Raw genomic sequence first — 20,111 nt, forward strand, 5'->3', positions numbered from 1 at the left:
TGACGTCAGGTTCTCAGGGGTACAAAACATGCAACCAATGCCATTACATCAGTTTTTCTTGCCCCAGATGTCAGGTGCCCCCCCCCCAAATGGGGAGCAAATAAAATTACAAAACACCTAAATATATATACATGTACCTCCAATCCCAAATGTAAATAAACCAAAAAAGCTTTTAAGCATAGTGAAAGACGTTAGACGTGAAATCTGAAGAAAGAATAGGGGGTTGGAGGGAGGGTAACCTGCACTGCAACAGTGAATACACTCGAACATCTACACTTATGGTAAGTGTACACAACTGTACTATGTTCTTCGTATTTCACTGTTGCAGTAATTACATTTGGGTAGATTCCCAAAGCAATGGTTGGGAGGATGGAATTATAAAGCATTAGGACTAGCAATAAGGCCCTGCAGGACAGCAGTGGCAAAACCAGTCCTGGACTTAGAGTAGAGAGGTAAATGGTAGTGCTTGGTGAATGTATGGAGTGAGCTCCAGGTGACAGCTTCTAGAATGTCCCTGGTAGGAACACCTCTGAGAAAGGCTGCAGAAGTGGATGCAGCCCTGGTGGAATGTGATCTGACATCCTTGGGGACAGGTTTTCCATGATGTGTATAACAGAAGAGAATGCAACGGCTTATCCATTTGGAAATGGTTTGTTTTGAAATGGCCTTTCCCTCTGCCCCTGCAGCAAAAGCCACCAGCAGTTGTTCAGATTTTCTTTAAGGTTTTGCTCTCCTAGTAAAATCTAAGTTGTCTGTGTACATCCAATGAATGTAGAATCCGCTCCCCTTTGTTCTGTGGATTGGGGAAGAAGGTTGGTAAATGAATGGTCTGATTGACAGCCACACTGGATACCACCTTTGCATGAAGGATGGGTTGGTTCTTAGGGATACCCTGTCCACATGAAAAATGGTGTAAGGCTCTCCTGTCATAAGAGCCTGAAGTTCTGAAATTCTTCTAGTTGAGGTGACAGCTAAAAGGAAGGCTGTTTTCCAGGAAAGAAATGTTAAGTCTGCAGTTGCAGCTGGCTCAAAAGGTGGGAGAGTGAGTTTTTCCAGCACAAAATTGAGGTCCCATGCAGGGTTTGGAGCTCTCCTGGGTGGCCTTAAGTTTTTTGCCCCTTTGAGGTACTGTTTCAGCAAAGGTTGGGAGATGAGGAGAGGATCTGTATTGTAATGAGCTGAAATGGCTGAGGCGTGGGTTTTAATTGATGAAAAAGACAGACCCTTGTGGAGCATCTCAGTCAAATATCGTAAAATCTGAGAAATGTTGGGCACTACTGCACTTATACCTTGTGCTTGGTTCCAAGCAGAGAATCTTTTCCACTTATCAGCATAAGATTTTCTAGTACTAGGCCTGGCCTCCAAAATGACATCTATCACAGGGTTGCTGAGGGACGCTAATGGTGAATTTAGTTGATTAGCCATGCTGCAAGATTCAAGGTTTGAAACGGAGAGTGCAGAATTTGGTTGTTCTGCTGAGACAGCAAGACAGGTGTCTGAAGCAGGTGCCACGGGGGAAGGTGTGACATATTGAGAAGAAGGGGATACCAGTGTTGTCTAGGCCAGTCCGTAGCAATCAAAATCATTCTTGGTTTTTCTTGTTTTAATTTTAGTAGAACTTTGGAGAGCAGAGGCAGAGGAGGAAAGGCATAGACTGATAGGTTTTTCCAGCTGAAGGATAGAGCATCCACTTTCCAAGCTTTTTTGTGATGAGTCCTTGTGCAAAATTTGTCCAGCTGATAGTTCTGGGGAGAGGCAAATAGATCTATGTCCAGACTCCCCCATTTGTGTGTCAACATGTTGAAAATCCGTGGTTTCAGCTTCCATTCGTGTGAGTCCATAAGATTTCTGCTTAGTTTGTCTGCCAGTGCATTCATTTCCTGGCAGGAATTGAGCTTGTAGTTGCACTTGAAAGGCTAAGGCGTCATGGCTAGTCTGCATAAGGGGTAGGAGTGAGTTGCCCCCTGCTTCTTTATGTACCACATAACTGTGGTGTTGTCTGTCTTTACCATTAACTGTCCTGGAAGTAGGTAGTCCTTGAAGACTGTCAGAGCATTCTCTACAGCTAGCATCTCTTTTTGATTAATGTGAAGGTGCATCTGATTTGGCCTCCATTTGCCCTGAATGCACATCCCTGCCAGATGTGCCCCCCATGTATAGTCTGATGCGTCTGTAGTCAGGGTTTGGGCGGCACTGGGTGTTGTGAAAGGTAATCCTTTGTTTTGGTGGCAGGCCTCTGCTCACCATAGGAACTCCAGTTGCAGGCAAGGAATGATAGGAGTCATTGTTTCCAGACTTTGACAATGCTGACTCCATAGTCTTTTTAAGTACCACTGTAGTTTCCTCATATACAGTCTTGCATATGGAATTAAAAGAATGCATGAGGCCATGAACCCCAAGGCTTGCAGAATTTGCCTTGCAGAAAGCATGGTTTTTGTGGTCATTTGTTTGAAGTAAGTCACCAAATGAGTTTGCATCTCTGGCATAAAGAAAGCCATCTGGGCAGTTGTATTCAAGCTTACACCCAGGAATGCAATTTTTTGAGAGGTTACCAGTTGTGATTTCTTTTCGTTTATAGTGTACCCTAGACAGGTTAGAACCCTTTTTACAAACACCAGATGTTGTAGAATAATGTCCTTGTCTTCTGCCTGTATTAGACAATCGTCCAGGTAAGGATATATTTGAATGTTTGTCTGCAAAATGCAATTACTGAAGCCAGGCTTTTTGTAAAGACCCTGGGCACATTAGATAAGCCAAAGGGCAGTGCAGAGAACTGGTAATGCAAGTAGCCTGCTTTGACGCGGAGGCATCTTCTCCAGGACTCCCTGATAGGGAAATGCAGGTATGCCTCCTTTAGATCCAGAGTTGCCAGCCAGGCATCTTTGCCTAGCATAGGAAGTAACTGTTGCCGGGACAGCATCTTGAGTTTTGTAATGTCCAGAAAGGTGTTTAGAGTTAATAAGTCCAGGAATGGACGCCAAGTTTGGTCTTTTCTGGGTACCAGGAAAAGCCTTGAATGGAAACCTTGTCCCTTTTCCTCTTCTGGAATCGGTTGTATAGCCCCCATGCTCATGAGGGAAAGCACCTGTTTCTGGGCCTCGGCCCAAAGGGGCGGTTAAATGGTAAGTGCTTGGAAGATGTTCAGGAAAGTCATTGAGACCTGCTTACTGTAGGGGGGTGTCTTGGTGTTTCCAGATTTGGAAGAGGCAGCACTCCATTGCTTTGCTCTGTAAGATCCTTGTGAATGAAACCGGGAGCCTTTGGAATGCCTGGATTTGGGCTTGAGGGGCTCTGGTTTGAACTGGAAAGGACCAATTCTTAGTAGGCCAGTGCCTGCTGAATCTTGGTGGTTGTACCTGTAAGAAATCGTTCACAGTTTGCATAGATTTAGCTTGATCTTCCATCTTTTTTAAAAACTTCTTCAGCCTCTGTACCAAAAAGAGAGTCCTGCTGTAAAGGAGCATCCAACAATTTTGCTTTAACATGATCAGGCAGAGTTTGCTCTGAGCCAAGCATGCCTTCTTAGCACAGAGCCAATCACAGCAGCCCTGCAGGAGGCCTCTAAAGAATCAAAACCACATTGCAAAGTATGTTTTCCAACTTGCTCGGCTGAATGCAATAAATCCTGTAATTCTTTGTTTTCCACACAGATATCAACATCATTTTCTGTTTAAGCAGCCCCATGAGATGCTGCTAATATTTAAGCATATGGAATTGACAGTTTAAAGCTCAAATTGCCAAAGTTGCTGAAGTATAAACTTTCTTACCCCATCTATCCAGCGCCCTGGAGTCTCTATCAGAAGGGGTAGGATTTTTAGCAGTAGAGGCCTTAATACCTTTGGGACCCTGAGAAATGGTTTCAGGGTCAGCAGTAGGGTTTTTGAAAAAGAATTTGTGGGAATCAGGAACCCTGTAATATCTATCTGGTTTAACAGGAGCCGGAGGCAGAGAATCTGGTGACATACTAGATTCTGTAAAAACATCATCAACAATGTCTAGCACAGGAGGAATAGCCAAATGCCTATGCTGAGGGAGAAGAAGAAAATCCCTAAGCCTCTTTTTAGACTCAGAAAAATCCTGACTTTCCCAATGGAAATGTTCCCTTAAAGCATGCAAGGCATCTCCAAAAGAAAAATCCTCTGGGGAGAAGCAGAAGGAATGGAGTCTTCTGCATCAAAATCCTCATAAGAGGGAATAGACAAATCCTGTTCATTAGAAGAATCTGAAGAAATAGATTCATGTTCAGAACAGTCATAATCAATGTCTTGCCTAGGCCTCTTAGAAGGAGGGGGATGCGTGCCCCTGATCAGAGTAATTAAATCTTCAGCCATTTTGATAATCTGTTTTTTAGGCATAGGGGCCTGCACATGTGGCCCAGGCGTCCGCTTCTTAGACACAGATTTAGGTCTTAGTTTTGAAGATGGTATTGGTTTAATATAAAAATCCTTAGGTCTGAAAACACCCTGAGAAGCTGGTGCCTGCACAATGGCTCCGGACCCATCCAAGGTAGAGACATCCGTGTGTTCCAAAGCTGAAGCGTCTCGCGGCATACCGGACTCTGAATGGGTCTCGGTAGAGGCTTGCAAATCTGAATTTGTGGGTATCAGGGGCTGCAAAAGCACCTCACTGAGTACCGGCGAGACGGCGACTTGCATTGGAAAAGCATTGTTGGTTTTTGACCTCGACGGTCTGTCTCTGTCTTTTTCTTTGCATTTTTTATGAATTCCGGTAGGTGGATAATTGAAACGAGAACCGAAGAACTGAGATGGAAAAGAATACCGACGTTTAATACTGCGTTGATTAAATTTAGCACAAAACCGACAGTAAGGCACGTTGTGATCAGGGCCTAGGCAAGGAATACAGTACAAGTGAAAATTCTTATGAGGTATTTGCTTCCCACAAGTAATGCAATTAACTTTTACTGACATCGGTAAGGAGCAAGAAAATGTTTCCCCAACGGGGTACTTAGCTTTTTAGTTGAAGACTTTGGTTCTGAAACTCGAAAACGAAAATTTCAGGAGTCGGACAACCGGCACTTGCGAACTACTTCTGCTTTGGGTACCGCGCGGCAAGAAAGACTGATGTAATGGCATCGGCTGCATGTTTTATACCCCTGACGACCTGACGTCATGGAAGAAGGGACAGCAACCGACACAGGACCCAAGACTTTGTTAATCAGGCCAACTGAGGGCAACCTGCCAGTAGATTACCCAAATGTAATGACTGCAACAGTGAAACACGAAGAACATCATTAGTTTAGTCTTGTTAGCATTTAGTGCTAAATGGTTCTGGAGCATTCAAAGCTCTGTAGCAGAGAATGCTTCTTGGGTAAGTTTCATTAGGGTGGAATTGCAGGGAGAAGAGCAGATAATTGTCGAATTGTCTGCGTATTGAATAAGTTTAGAGTTAGGGATTGCTTGGTGGAAGTCATTGATAAAGATGTTAAATAGAAAAGGACCTAGAATTGAGCCTTGGGGTACACCAGTGGGTGTGAATTGGAAAGGGGAAATTACTTTTCTCCACTTAACTGCTTGCTGCCTATTTGATAAGTAGCTGGTGAACCAGTTAGTAGAGGAGTTGGATAGGTTTAGTTTAGCGAGCTTAGTAAGAAGGTCATGAGAAATTGTCGTAAGCTTTAGAGAGATCAAGGAGGAGGGTGGAAACAATGTGACCAGAGTCACGGGCCTTGTTTACAGTTTCGAGGAAGAGGAGAGCTGTGGCATAAAAGTGCACAGACTTTGGAACAGGAAAAGACGGACTGAAACACATCAACATAAAAGAGATGGTGGCTCTTACAAATGCTCTCAAACTCTCTGAATCATGGGGTCTCCAGACTGCTTTAAGTGTTTATAGAAGACAGCTTTTTTTTTAATCAAACTAATTTGTAACTAAGTGGTTAAAACAAGTCAAACAGACATAGCAGTTCACAACACTAAACTTAAATGTTTTCTTAAATTACTACTGCACAAGCACCACAATGCAGCACAAGACATTTTATCAAAATATATTTTTTTAGTGAAAACTAAGCAGTGTTGACAGACACGTATACAAGAGAACAAACATGGTGCACTTTAGTTTACTTGGTGAAGACCCTTGGTGCAGTGGATAAACCAAAGGGCAAGGCAGTAAATTTAAAGTGCGAACAGGGTTCAGCAAAATGTATGCACTTCCTGTGGTTATGATGTATGGGAATGTGGAGGTAAGCCTCCTTTAAGTTCAAACTGGCTATGAAAGCCTTGCATGGCAATAGTGGAAGTAGGTTTTGCAGAAACAGCATTCTGAAGGTAGGGACTTTCGAAAAGAGGTTTAAGAAAGATAAATCCAGGATTGGCCTCCAAGGGCCATCCTTTTTTGGTACCAGGAATAACTGGAGTAGAAACCTTTTCCTTCTTGGCCTGGTGGAAGAGGTTCTATGGTTCCCTGAGCTAGAAGGTCCTGGATAATGTGAGAAATTAGGTGAAGTTGGTTCTTGGGTGGAAAGGCAGTGCCCTGTGGTGTGCATTTTTCCTGCCAAGACAGGAAATATCCTTTTTCCACTACTGCCAGGACTCAACTGTCTGAAGCGATGTCTTTCCAGGGGGGGGCAGACAGTGAGAGGGGAGGGATAAAAGGGGAAGGTGTTTCAGGCAGTCACGCATTACTGTCAATTCTGTCCTGAAAGGGCTGCCTGTTGGTGGGCTGAAAAGGAGTTGTACTAGAGAAGGACTGTCTCCTGGTCACTTTCCTATGTCTGGAAGATGAAGAGCTAGCTGGGGCAGGGGCTGTTCGGATGAAGGAGGTCTTTGCAGCATAATTTCTATAACATTTAGATACAGGAGAGACCAGTGTGTGTTTTACATCTTGGAGTTCTTTACTCTTCTCCAGTAGGTTCTTAAAAAGGTCTGCTGACTGTTTCCCAAACACAAGGTTGTTATCCAGGGGTGCATCCACAATTTTAGATTTAAAGTCTTCAGGCAGTGGCTGAAGCCTAAGCCACGAGTATTCTATGTAGCACAGATGCAGATGCAGCAGCTCTAGCAGAGGCATCTGCTACATCATAACTGCATTTTACAGAATGCCTGGCAACCTGAGATGCCAGGGACAGTTTTGATGCCATTTCTGTCTTGTTAGGTGAGTCAGGCAAGGAGGACAGTAGGGATGAAGCCTGTATTACCAAATCTAGGGCATATTTCACCATATAGGTCTGGTAGTTAATTGCCCTAAATGCTAGCGCGGAAGAGGTACACATCTTCTTGCCTAGCCTGTCCATTACCTTGCTATCCTTTTCTGAAGGCAGGAGTGATGAGGATGGAGTAAGTCTTGACTGTTTGTCTGGGGCCACTGCTATCACAGCGGGGTCCGCCAAAGAGGCACTTTACCAGAAATGTGTGGTCATTAGGGACATTACAGAAATGATCAGGTCTCTTGTGAGTCAGGGTTTTTTGAGACTGATGTGAATGCACCTAAGTATGCAGGAAATCACTGGAGGGATGGCTGATGAGGAGGGTGATTCAATCTGGAGCAGCTCAAAATACCTTTTTTGAATTTCTGTCATCTGGGTAGTATCCCTTTTAAAATACTCCCTCATTTCTGTGATAGTCTCTCCAAATGTAATGTTCTCGGGGGGGGGGGGGGTTCCCTCTATGGAATCCTCATATGGGGAGTAGTAAGGGAGAAGCTATTTGGAATGAGTAAATAACTTGACTCACCTGACGAGGAGGAGGAGGAGGAGGCTTCTTCCTCCTGTGAGAGGGAGGGAAAGATAGAGGTAGCTGAGGCAGGCCTTGGGCTGAGTACAGGCAAGGTGGGTGCTGAGGAGGCTGAAGGCCGAAGGGCCATGAAGGCCTGCAGCAAAAACTGAGGACTGCCAGTCTGGCTTTTCCTCTGAAGGAGCAGACAAATGTTTGATCTTTTGTCTCCTTTTTACAGGAGTTAATTTAGTATAAGCTGTGGGCCTAGTCTCAGGGATTTGACCTAAAGAGGAGGAATCGGAATCCTAGATCACGGAAGGCCATCTGGTGGAGCCTAGTTCCCAGACTTTGGCAACAGCTGACATCAGAATAACCTCTGTGGACATGCCTATTTGTACTCCAGAAGCTGCTTCGTCGTCAAGGTTAGTCACAGAAGTAGTCAGTTTTAGCAGATGTCCCTCAACCCCTACATCAGCGGTTGGGGGGCATCCGAAGACGGAGGGGCAGAAGTGGTAGGCCTTGAAACTTTAGCCTTCTTTCTTGGCAGTTCTACCTGGAGGGCCGACTCCGAATCCATTCTTAACGCTAGCTTAAGTCTCTGGTTCTCAAAATATAAACTGATTGCAGACAGATGGCTTCTGAAAGCTTTGGAAACCAACGACTGGCAGATGGTACAGGAGGTATGATCGTGTTCTTGCCTAGAGAAAAGGCAAAGATCATGGGAGTCTTTGTGCGGAATTTGGTGTCCGCATCTACACTTTCCCTTCCTAGCAGACATTGGCTAAGAACAGGCAACAACCTAAGCTCAAGCGAAAAATAAAAATAAGACTTCCCCAAAGGGGTACTTAACTTCAGGCATCTTGAAAACAGGAGTGAAGCGATCGATCTAATGATCGACTGCGGCAGAAAATTTCCGAGGTCTGTGCGTGCAGACATCACATTTAAGGACCCTGGTTTATGGCCCTGCGTATGACGTCCCACGCACTATCAGCGACTAGGCTTAAGCTTTTGTATAGGAGCCGATGTTTGGGTCGCCTGGGGTGGAGGATTCCACAGTAAAAATACTGCAACATGAGAATAGAAGGACATCAAACATGATACACTCCAATTTACTGATCTGTAACCCTTGCAATATACTGCCAAATGCATAAATAAGCATATATGCCTTTACTTGCTGTTAAAACATATGAAAACTGTAACAAACTTAAGGAAACAAGTAGCATTCAAAAGAGGTCAATGCAAGACAAGTAAATATGCAAAAAATCTGACAGAAGTTTCATTTGCTTACCTGGAAAGGGTAATGCTTCATACTTAGGTACTCTGCTAAAACGTCCAACATTCTCACCATCTGAGAAAAGATCAAAACTCTGCTCCCCCTCTCTTTCAGCCTTGTCAGCAGCTTATCCAGGAGAATTAACTTTCCACTACCTTTGATGAGGGACTAATCAGTTACCACATACATGCAAAAAACAAACAAAAATGTTATTTTAATTTTGAATTCATCAGTCTTGCACAGTGCTAACATTCCTTTAACTTTTATGCTTGTCTGAAACAAAGCAGTACACATCTGGAAAAAAAAATTAACCACTCTGATATCGACGCTTGCTCAACACCAGTTCACTTCAACCTTTCCACAACCACATACTGACACATTATTCTAGAAACTTTCCTACACACAGGAAAGTCCACATATGTGATGACTCGGTGTAGAAATGAAACATTTCAGTTACATAAGCTCATCCATTCCATGTGTGCTGCATTTTCCCCTTAGAATTAGTGAGCACTGTTCTCCAAATCAAAAAAACTAAGAACTAAGACTAAGGCTGGCTGCCAAGGTTGCTCATCCACAGATGCGGACAAAGGAAAGGTATTCCTTACCCTTCACTGTAGACGCTCATAAATCTAATACACTAAGAATGTACCTGTTACATCTGACATCAGCAACCCTATTCTTTGCATCTCATGGATGGGAAGAATCATTAAGCTACCAGACAAGTGCATTAGAACACAGATTAGAATTCTGACTTCTGGTGCACTATGTTTAGAGAAAAGTAACACCCAGAGATTTAATAGTCATGGCATTAACGTCACCAACAAGTAATTCTAAAGCAAAAACTGGAAGCAGTTACTGTTGGAAAGAGAGTGGGCAGAATCACCTGATAATGGAAGAGAAGGCTTTTAGAAATCATCTAATAAAGGGATATTTGCCAAGTCTGAGCCCACCCTTCCTTGTAGCAAGGGAGCTGAACCACCAAACCATCTAACCAAAACAGTGGCTAGGTTGATTCGAGGCTTATAGGCAGCCTCAAAACTGAAAAGTTGTGGAACAAAAAAAGAAAAAAAAAAACAGCTTTGCATTTAACTAGCCAAGCAGAAGTGCTTAAGGAAACACCTGGACAAGTGAAGCACCTCCAGAAAGCGGCTCTACCCCAAAGTTTCCAAAAAGTACAGTTGTGTACACTTACCATAAATGTAGATGTTCGAGTGTACTCACTGTTACAGTCATCACATTTGGGTTATCTCTGCCAAGGTAGCCCTCACCCGGCCTGAAAACCAGAGACTTAATATTTCTGCATCAGTTGCTGTCGCTTGAGGAATGACATCAGGTCGTCAGTGGTATAAAGTAAGGCAGCCGACGCCATTACATCAGTTTTTCTTGTCCTAACCTGTCAGAAGCCCCCAAAGTAGGAGGCCAGGTTCTGGTGGAAGAACCCCACCAGTAGAAAATAAATACCAATATGTCCCTTGTAAGGAATCGAAAACAACAAGGAAGAATGGTAACAAAAGGAGAAAGAGAAAAAAGGGGGATGGAGGGAGGTAAACCAGGACTGCAACAGTGAATACACTCCATCTACATTTATGGTAACTGTACACAACTGTACTATGTTCTTCATGTTTCATTGTTGCAGTCATCACATTTGGGTAGATTCCCAAAGCTGAGGAAATGGGTGGAGGCAGTCAAGGAAGCTAGGGGCTGGCTAGGATGCTCTACAAGACTGAAGAGGCAAACCCTGCCCGGGATTTGGAGAAGAGAGGCCAGTGGTAAAGCTTGGTGAACGTGTGAACAGATGTGCGGATGGCAGCCTCCAGGATGTCCCTGGTGGGGACTCCTCTGAGAAAAGCTGCAGAGGTGGAGGCTGCTCTGGTGGAGTGTGTCCTGACCACCTTGGGGGAAGCTAACCATGCTGTTTGTAGCAGAAATGGATGCAGTGTGCTATCCATTTGGAAATTGCTTGGAGATGGCTTTGCCTTCTGCCCCTGTTGCAAAGCTAACCAGCAATTGATCAGACTTTCTGAAGGATTTAGTCCTGTCCAGATAGTATCTGAGCTGCCTGTGCACATCTAGAGAGTGAAGAATCCTTTCCCCCTTGTTCTGAGGATTAGGAAAGAAGGTGGGTAAATGAATGGATTGGTTGAGAGCCACACTGGACACCACCTTGGGCATGAAGGATGGGTTAGTTCTGAGGGATACCCGATCTGCATGGAAGATGATGAAGGGTTCCACAGCCACGAGTGCTTGCAGCTCAGAGACTCTTCAGGCTGAAGTGATGGCCAGAAGGAAGGCTATCTTCCAGGAGAGAAATTTTACCTCTGCAGATGAAGCTGGTTCGAAAGGAGGCAGGGTGAGCATTTCCAAGACAAAGTTAAGGTCCTAAGCTGGTGTTGGAGCCCTTCTGGAGGGCCTCAAGTTGCTAGCCCCCCTGAGGAACTGGTTGATCAAAGGGTGTGAGAAAAGGGGGCTTTTCAGTGGGAAAACGAGCAGAAATAGCAGAGGCAAGAATTTTTATAGAGGACAAAGAGAGACCAGTACGTAGTAGGTCAGCTAAGTAATCCAGGATGAGAGGGATGGAGGGCTGTGCCGTATTGGCCCCCTTAGCCTGGATCCAGGTGCAGAACTTTTCCATTTATCTGCATAAGACTTTCTGGTGCTAGGGTGTCTGGTCTCATGGATAACATCCAGAACTGAGGATGGCAGATTGGTTTCGGGTTAGGGAATAAGCCAAACTGCCAAACTGAGTGTCTGCAATTGGGGATGCATGAATTCCCCTTCCCTCTGATTAGTAGGTTTGGAATATAAGGAAGATGCCATGGAGGTAGCGGGGACAGGCTGTGCAGCAAGGGGTAACAGTGCTGCTGGGGCCAGTCTGGAGCTATAGAATGGTCCTTGTTTTTTCCGCCCTCATTCTGAGCAGTACCCTGGGGATGAGCGGTAGGGAAGTAAAGGCATAGGCCGAGAGGCTGACCCAGGGGAAGGACAGGGCATCCACTTTCCAAGCCATGCAGTGATGTTTGCTGGTGCAGAATTTGCTGAGCTGATGGTTGGTGTCAGAGGCAAAGAGGTCGACCTTCAGGGTTCCCCATTTCTGAGTTATTAGGGTGAAGATACTTCTGTTGAGCTGACACTTGTGTGGGTCCAGAAGGTTTCTGCTTAATTGGTCTGCCAAGGAGTTAAGAGAGCCTGGTAGGTGCCGTGCTAACAAGTGTAGTTGCAAGGAAGAGGCTGTGAGCCAAAGGGTCATGGCCAGCCTGCATAGAGGGTAGGAGTGAGTCCCTCCCTGTTTGTTGATGTACCACATCACAGTGGTGTTGTCTGTTTTCATCAGGAGAACCCCGGGAGAGAGAAGGGGTTTGAAAGCTATCAAGGCGTACTGCACAGCCATGATCTCTTTGTGATTGATGTGGATGCACCTGCCATCCAGGTGTGCACTCCAGTCTGATGCGTCTGTGGTGAGGGTCTGGGTGGCGGGGTGTGGGGAGAAGGGCAGTCCCTTGTTGTGGGAGCATGCTGTTGCCCACCAAAGAAATCCCTTTCTGAGGCGAGGAATTATAGGTAAAAGAGTTTCCAGGTCTTGAGAGTGTTGACACCAAAGGCTCTTTAGGTACCACTAAAGTTTCCTCATATGCAGTCTGGAATATGGAATGAGGAGTATGCAAGATGCCATGAACCCCAGAGCTTGCAGGATTTTCCTTGTAGAAAGCTGGGGCCTGAATGGCCAGTTGAGAGAAATTTGTTTCTCTGGTATAAGGTATGCCATCTGGGATGCTGTGTCCAGACTTGCTCCCAGGACGATTATCCTTTGGGTGGGCACCTGTTTTTATTTCTTTTCAATTACTGTGTACCCTAGGGAGGTTAGTATGCTCTTTTACAAAGGCCAGGTGCTTGAGCAGCTTTTCTTGGCTGTCTGCCTGAATATGGCAGTCATCTAAGTAAGGGTAAATTTGAATATTTCTTCGTCTGTAGAAGGAAATGGCCAGAGCCAGACATTTTGTGAAAACTCTGGGAGGAATAGATAAGCCAAAGGAAAGCGTAGAGAACTGAAAGTGTTGAGATCCTACACTGAAGCGGAGATATTTTCTGCATGATTCCCTTGTAGGAATGTGGAGGTAGGCCTCTTTTAGACCCAGGGTGGCTAGCCAAGCATCCTTGGAGAGCATGGGGAGCAACTGCTGGAGAGTGAGCATTTTGAATTTTGGGATCACCAGGAAGGTGTTTAGAATTGATAGATCGAGGATGGGGTGCCAAGTGCCCTCTTTTCTGGGCACCAGAAAAAGTCAGGAGTAGAAGCCTTGGCCTATCTGTTCTGCAGGAACATGCTCTACTGCCCTCAGGGACAGCAGGGAATGGATTTGCTTTTGAGCCTCTGACCACTGATCTGGTGGTAGATCTGGAACCCTTTTGGGGTTGAAAGGGTGTGGAAGGAGAATTTGTATCCCTGAGACACAATGTTCAGGACCCATTGGTCCTTGGTAATGGCAGCCCAGCTGCTTGAGTAAAAGGAGAGTTTTCTTCCTAGGGGTAAGTGAAGGTGGGCAGGGGGGGGGGGGGTCGGGAGGAGGTGAGTCATTGCGAGTTCTTACCTTAAGGGGGTGGCTTAAAACTCCATGGTTTTGAAGTGGAGGTACTTCACTACTTAGCTCTCCACATTCCCTGGGGCTGTTGTCTGATGGGTCTGTTTCCATGGGGCCTAGCCTGGGCCTGTTTACTCGGAGCAGGAAAGGACCAGTGCTTGGAGGGGAAAATGCCTGCTGAAACTAGGGGGCTGGACCTATAAAAAAATCTTTAACTGTTTGCATAGATTTTGCTTTTTCTTCCATCTTTAAGACCTCTTCTGCCTTAGTGCCAAATAAGTTATCTTTGTGCAAGGGGCCATCCAACAATTTTGATACGACATGGTCTGGCAGGGGTTGTTCCTTAAGCCATGCATGTCTTTTAATGACAGATCTAGTGACTGCTGCCCTGCAAGAAGCTTCTAGATCATCAAAACCACAGTGCAAAGTGTGTTTAGTTACTTGACTTGCAGAATGCATTAAGTCTTGTAAATCTTCAGATTCTGCCCAAGCAGGAAAAGAAGACTTTTTGTTTATAGAGTTCTAAGGTATGTTGCTGACATTTAAGCATATGGAACTAACAATTTAGTGCCCTGATAGCAAGAGGAGCTGAGGTGTATACATTTTACCCCATCTGTCCAATGCTCGGGAATCCCTGTCTGAGGGGGTGGGATTCTTAGCAGAGGTTGCTTTAATCCCTTTTGGCCCTTGAGAAATTACCTCAGGGCCAGCTGTTGGGATTTTTAAAAAGATATTTGCGAGAGTCAGGGACTATATAGTACCTGTCTGGTTTTCTGGGAGCAGGAGGTAGGGCGTCAGAAGTCAAGCTGGATTCAAGGAAAACATAATCCACCACATCCAAGACTGGGGGGATGGTCAAGGGTCTGTGTTGCAGAAGATCTAGGAATTCCCCGAGTCTCTTTTTAGACGGAGGATAGTCCTGACTCTCCAACTGGAAATGCTCCCTTTAAGTATGCAGGGTTTCTCCAAAGGAAAAATCCTCGGGGGGGAGGCTGAAGGAATGGATTCTTCTGCATCAGAATCCTCATAAGTGGAGAGGAGTTGCAAGTCTTCATAGTCAGATGCATCAGATTCATCTGACTCTTGTTCAGACAAAGCTACTGGGGACAGATCTCTTTTCCTTTTTGAGGGGGTACCTTGGCTTCTCCTGATCAGCATGATAAGGTCTTCCGCCATTTTAAGCATTTGAGACTGAGGCAAAGTAGCAGGCGCTTGAGAGTGGGTAGTCAGTTTCTTGGGTGTGGTTCGAACCCTGGGCCTAAAGAACTCAGTTGTTTCTAAAGAATGGTAGTCGCGAAAGAAGACGGTTTGTGTTGAGATTCAGTGGTGCGAATGACTTACTCGGAAGCCGGTGCCTGGTCATTGGCTCCAGACCCAACCAAGGTAGAGACTACCGCAGGATCCTTAGACGAAGAAGAGTTTTGCAGCATACTGGACTCCAAAAGGGTCTAGGTAGCGGCCTGCGAATCAACTGAAGCGGGCATCAGGGGCTTCAAAAGTGCCTCACTGAGTACCGGAAGACTGACGAGTAGCTTAACGGAAGCGTTACCAGTAGGTTTGGAGCTGTGCAGTCTGTCTCTGCCTTTACCATTACGTTTTTCAGAAGATCTGCTGTCAGATGGCTTACCGAAGCCATATTGGAATTAGAGGACTGTAAATGGAAATATCTGGCTACAATAAGGGCCCGGCTATGGATAGCTCTGGCGTTAAAGCACAGAAACAACAACGAGGGACACTGTGCTCTGGGCCTAGACAAGTGACGCAGTAAGAGTGGAAGTCTCGGCGTGGTATTTGCTTTCTACAAGCGAGACAATTATTAACTTTTTCTGACATCGGTTAGTGCAAAAAAAAAGGATCTCCAACAGGGTACTTAGCTTTAGAAGACTTCAACTTCAATTCGTAAACAAAAACTCGGGTAGCAGCCGACAGGCACTCATGCGAACTGCTTCTGCTTCGGGCTCCACGGCAAGAAAGACTGATGTAATGGTGTCAGCTTCCTTACTTTATACCACTGACGATCTGATGTCAGTCCTCAAGCGACAGCAACCAATGCAGAAATACCAAGTCTCTGGTGTTCGGGCCGGCCGAGGGCTACCCTGGCAGGGATAACCCAAATGTGATGACTGCAACAGTGAAACACAAAGAACATCTGCAAAACAAATGGGGAAAATAAGGGACTAGCTCAGGGATAAAAGTCAAAGCCACCTTCAAAGGAGGAGGATCCAGAGCAGGAAAACCAAACCTCAGGAAATGGCTGGAGGAAATCCCCCATACCTAAAGATCTAAAAACAGAGGTAATCCAGAGGGCTGAAGTGAAGTCTTGTATCCCACCTGTGACTCAGAGGGTGACAGGACTAACAAGAAACAGAGTACGACAGATTAGTCCAGATAAGCGGGTGCTTAACTGAATAAAACTACTGGAAATTTCAACAAGGTGTCTTTATTCCTCCCACAGGGAGGGTATCAAAGACAGAGAGAGAAAAAGAGTTAGTCTCCGAGTTCTGCTAGCTTAAGTGATTTTGTCTGGCCTAATCCATCATACTCCATACCTAAAGATCTGGGACTAATCATGCTGAGACCAAGCAAACCGAAAATAGTTTAGCCAATGGATGAACACCAATACAACTAAAATGCTGCCAGAATGGCACATAGGCAAGTTTATCAAATGTAAAGTTCGATTCTTAAGAAGGGGATTTTTTTTTTTCGAATAGGGATGGGACAGAATGGGGAGGGGGGGGCTTCAAATCAAATAAGGAAAGAAAATCAGTACCCTTAAAGGAGATGCTCAACCAGTGAAAAGTGGGCTTCAATTTTTTCCTCTATAAGGAAAAAATGAGAAGGCTTCTCATAAATCCACCCTTAAAACAGAAAACACAAGGATGCCACTTGCAGGCTATATGCTTCTATACAGCTTCAAGCACCCCTGCCACCCTTTCAAAGCCATGGTCAACAAAATCAGGAGGAATACATGAAACAAGTTCTAGCTTGGGCCTTGAAATTAAGAAAATTACCCAAATCATGGAAGAATCACTAAGAAATTTCAGGATGCTTGCTATACCACCAAGGACTGTGAGTCAGAATCCATCTTCCACTCAGCCACTGACAGATGTAAAAAAAATAAGTCTGAGCTTCTAAGCACTACAATTAGTTGTGGAATTACTGGTAGTAATATGAAAGGGAAAAGGAACACCCAAAATCCACAGAAAATGCAACTAAAACACCACAATCCCCACCTTTTAATACCCACAGCAAACTCCTTCAGTGTCCCACCAAGTGCTCACCTCAGGAAACCATGCACTGATGCACCCTCTGAAGCAGGAGATCCAGAAAAAAACTATGGAAATACCTCATCGAGTTAACAACACCATGTTCTCATCTACAACAATGTAAACTGTTGAGTGAAGCCTGAGGTCATACTTAAGTGGTAGACAGTCAACCAATTTGTACAGGAGTTCATAGCATCACTACAGAGTGCATGATTTTCATCTGGTTCTGATCCTTAATGTCCCTGCTGCTCAGCCATTGCTGCCTGAGCCAAAATAGTTACTCTCACTACATTTGGAGAATCCTTTGGGGTCTGTAGATGAATCTTGGGCATCAGTGGAAAGGGTGGAAGAGCATACAGGAACATTCTTGTACAATGCGAATGAGAAAGTATCTGTCTTCCAGACCTGTATGCAAGGAATCCTGGAGCAGAATGTCTAACTGTTGTTTTGAAAGGAAGCAAACATGTCATCTCAGATATTTCCTACAGACGTCTCAATTCTTGCAAGACTCCCAAGTGTAGCTGCCATTCATGAGAGTCTATCATGGTCCTGCTCAGCTTGTAGCAGACAAGCTGACCAGGTCTAGTTTCCATTCTCAAGGGTCTGTCCTGGTCCCGCTCAGCTTACCTGCTGTAATGTTTTGCTCTGGCAGAATGTATAACGTCTGAAGTGTCAAATTGAGCTGAGCTTCTACTCAGTATAGGTGCTGGGAAAATTCTTTCCTAACTTTCAATGTTGTTGGGCCTAGGTTGCCCTTCCTAACCTGACTGTCTCTTCTCACTCTCAGTATGGTTCTCCCTTTAGAACTTTTCCAAATACCTTTTTTTTTTTTTTAAGATCAGTAACTAGCAGAAACTTGGCCAATACCATACAAACTAAAATCAGGCATATTCCCTTTTTTTTAAGGACTTGGCATTACAAGACTGGCTGGGAGTGAAGCTTGATAACCAGCCTTAGGTTGAACCATGCACAGTGTGTGTGTGTGTGGGGAGCTATGTAGATCCACACACAATACAAATGAATGTCTTAAGGATCAGTTTCTCCACACTCTAAAGAATTATTCACTTTCTCAAACTCAGAATCAGACAACTTGCTACAGTAGTGATCAGCAGTACACAGACAAGAAAAGGGTTAATTACTTGAGCTCTGAAAGCAGGCCATAAAAGCCGGATCGACGACACAAATGCAAAATTCACACTTTCTCATACCACAGAACAGCAAGAAAGAACTCAAGATGGCAATGGTCAAAGCCACCTCTGATGAAACAGACATTCTGTAGTCTGGGTTGAAAGTTTCAGCCAAAGCTGGGGGGTGAGTCGCAAGAGAGGTGTAGCGCTTTGGGAAATGGACCATCTGTCAAATACCTGCAGGAAAAACCTCCAAAAAGTGATTATGATGAACATTTGAAGATGGTTTAGGTGAACACCTCCTTTACATCTTTGCTTATAGAAGCAAAATAATCTGTTTCTGCTATACCACACCTATGGATTACGTCCAGGAAGAAGTCTCTGTCCAATATCAATCTGTGAGGCTGTGCAGCAGTCCTGCGTTTTAAAACTAATCCTCCAGGGCATTCTGCTGAGACAGGATGCCTTGAAGCCCTGAGGGGCATACCTGATTCTATCTACAGCTGTGCAGCCAGCCTGTGAAATAGGATAAAACTGGGTCACACCCTCATTTGCATACTAAATCACTATGGTAATGACTGAAGTAAAACCTCTGATTTCCAGACTGACTTCAAAGACTTGAGAGTCAAGCTCACTACCATCACCTCCTTGACTATGATACATCTCTTGATCTTGTCTTGGGTTCCAAGTACCCTGAGGACTTGGACTGTCTGAATGGATTCTTCAAGCAGTTTCCAAGGCACCAATGGACTCAGGTTTAAGCTTCGGGTTCTCTGTCAGGAATACCCAGAGTGACCACAGGTGCTGGCACCACCATGAGATCACTTGCCTCACACAAGGGAGAAAGGGAATGCTCTTCTCCAGGACTGAGAGTGCTGTTGTCAAATACTCCTGATGAGCCCTTTCAGCTTCCTCATGGGCAGTCTCATTAGTGGAGCTATGAGGATGAATGATGACTCATATCTCAAGATACTCAAAATTCTGTTACACACACTCCCCCCAGTTATATTTTCAAAACACTGAAACATGAAGGCAAATATGTCCAGGGAAAGCAAGACCCTCTGTTTATCAAAGTCTGACAGTGCCCCCAAGTAAATCACTGAGCTTGAGGGTTCCAGAATGGACACAAGGAGGTTCAGAGCAAAAATCTAAGGTTGTGGAAACATTTATGCTTCCAGATCTGATGGTACATTCAGCGCGCTCCAAATTAATTGAAACCAATTTGTTGAAAGCCACATCTAGGGAAAACAAAACATTTTGTGGGGGGGGGGGTTTGGAGGTGGCAGGCAACCCCATCCCACACCTCTACATGCATGGGGACACCACTTATACTTAACCTTCTTCCCTGTTGCATTACAGTGGGTAAACAGCAAAATCTACCGACAATGTAATCAGCTTTCGATAAGTCTGACTTGCAAAACTGGCCCTCGCTCTAAGAATGCTAAAAATACTGTCAAGCCCCCCATGGAAACGGTTCACGGTATAACTCAATGTCCTCTAACTCTGCCTGATGCATGCTCATTCTGAAGAAAAAATCATCCAGTTAAGGATACATACATGCATGAATCTCTGGTCCTATAGTAGACTTACTGAGGGCATACATTTTAAGACCCCGAGTGCAACAGAAAACCCAAAGGGTAAGGAGGTAAACTGACAGTGGGACAGTACAGTTGTATAAGAACTTAGAATGAAGACGATGTCCTACTGCTCACTGGTGTAGTACTCGTAACACATGGGTTACACCAAAGCTTTATCATCCAAGTGTCATACTTCTGACATGTGACAGCAACTCACAAACACAAGAAAATACAGGCAAGATGTATGAATGTAGTTCCTCAGACCACCTCCAAGCCAGCTGCCTGAAGACCCCCCCCCCCCGAGAAAGAAAACTGGTCAGCTAGGACAGGCATAGCAGGAAGTAGTACACAAGTCCCATCGGTTCCAGGGTGCTTCCCACGAGACAGGAACTGAGGGAGAAAGACTGCATAAACAGGAATACAAGTATCGAGGGGAAGGAGGGTGGGAAATACTCCACCAATGATAAGTAACACACCTACTGTTATGGTAAGTTCTTGCACAGCTGTTCTATATCCTGACTGAAATCACTGTTGCAGTATTCCTAACACATTGGTAATTCCCAGAGCTAGAGGGGAAAGTAAGAGTGACTGGTTAAAAGGCAGCAGAACTGTCCAAGAGGC

General features: G+C 44.9%; 1 protein-coding gene across 3 annotated transcripts in view; it reads right to left on the reverse strand.

The window, feature by feature from the left end:
- Nucleotides 1-20,111, reverse strand: part of CHD2 (chromodomain helicase DNA binding protein 2) — a 3,702,317-nt gene that overhangs the window by 1,672,369 nt on the left and 2,009,837 nt on the right. For all 3 annotated transcript variants that reach the window (XM_044078379.1, XM_044078380.1, XM_044078378.1), the window contains one exon: nt 8,959-9,111. In XM_044078379.1, coding sequence (XP_043934314.1) covers nt 8,959-9,111 — 153 coding nt within the window. The remainder of the gene's footprint in view (nt 1-8,958; nt 9,112-20,111) is intronic.

Source organism: Protopterus annectens, chromosome 7.part0 (assembly GCF_019279795.1).
Source record: "Protopterus annectens isolate FY-2018-M chromosome 7.part0, PAN1.0, whole genome shotgun sequence".
NCBI classification, from domain to species: Eukaryota; Metazoa; Chordata; order Ceratodontiformes; family Protopteridae; genus Protopterus; species Protopterus annectens.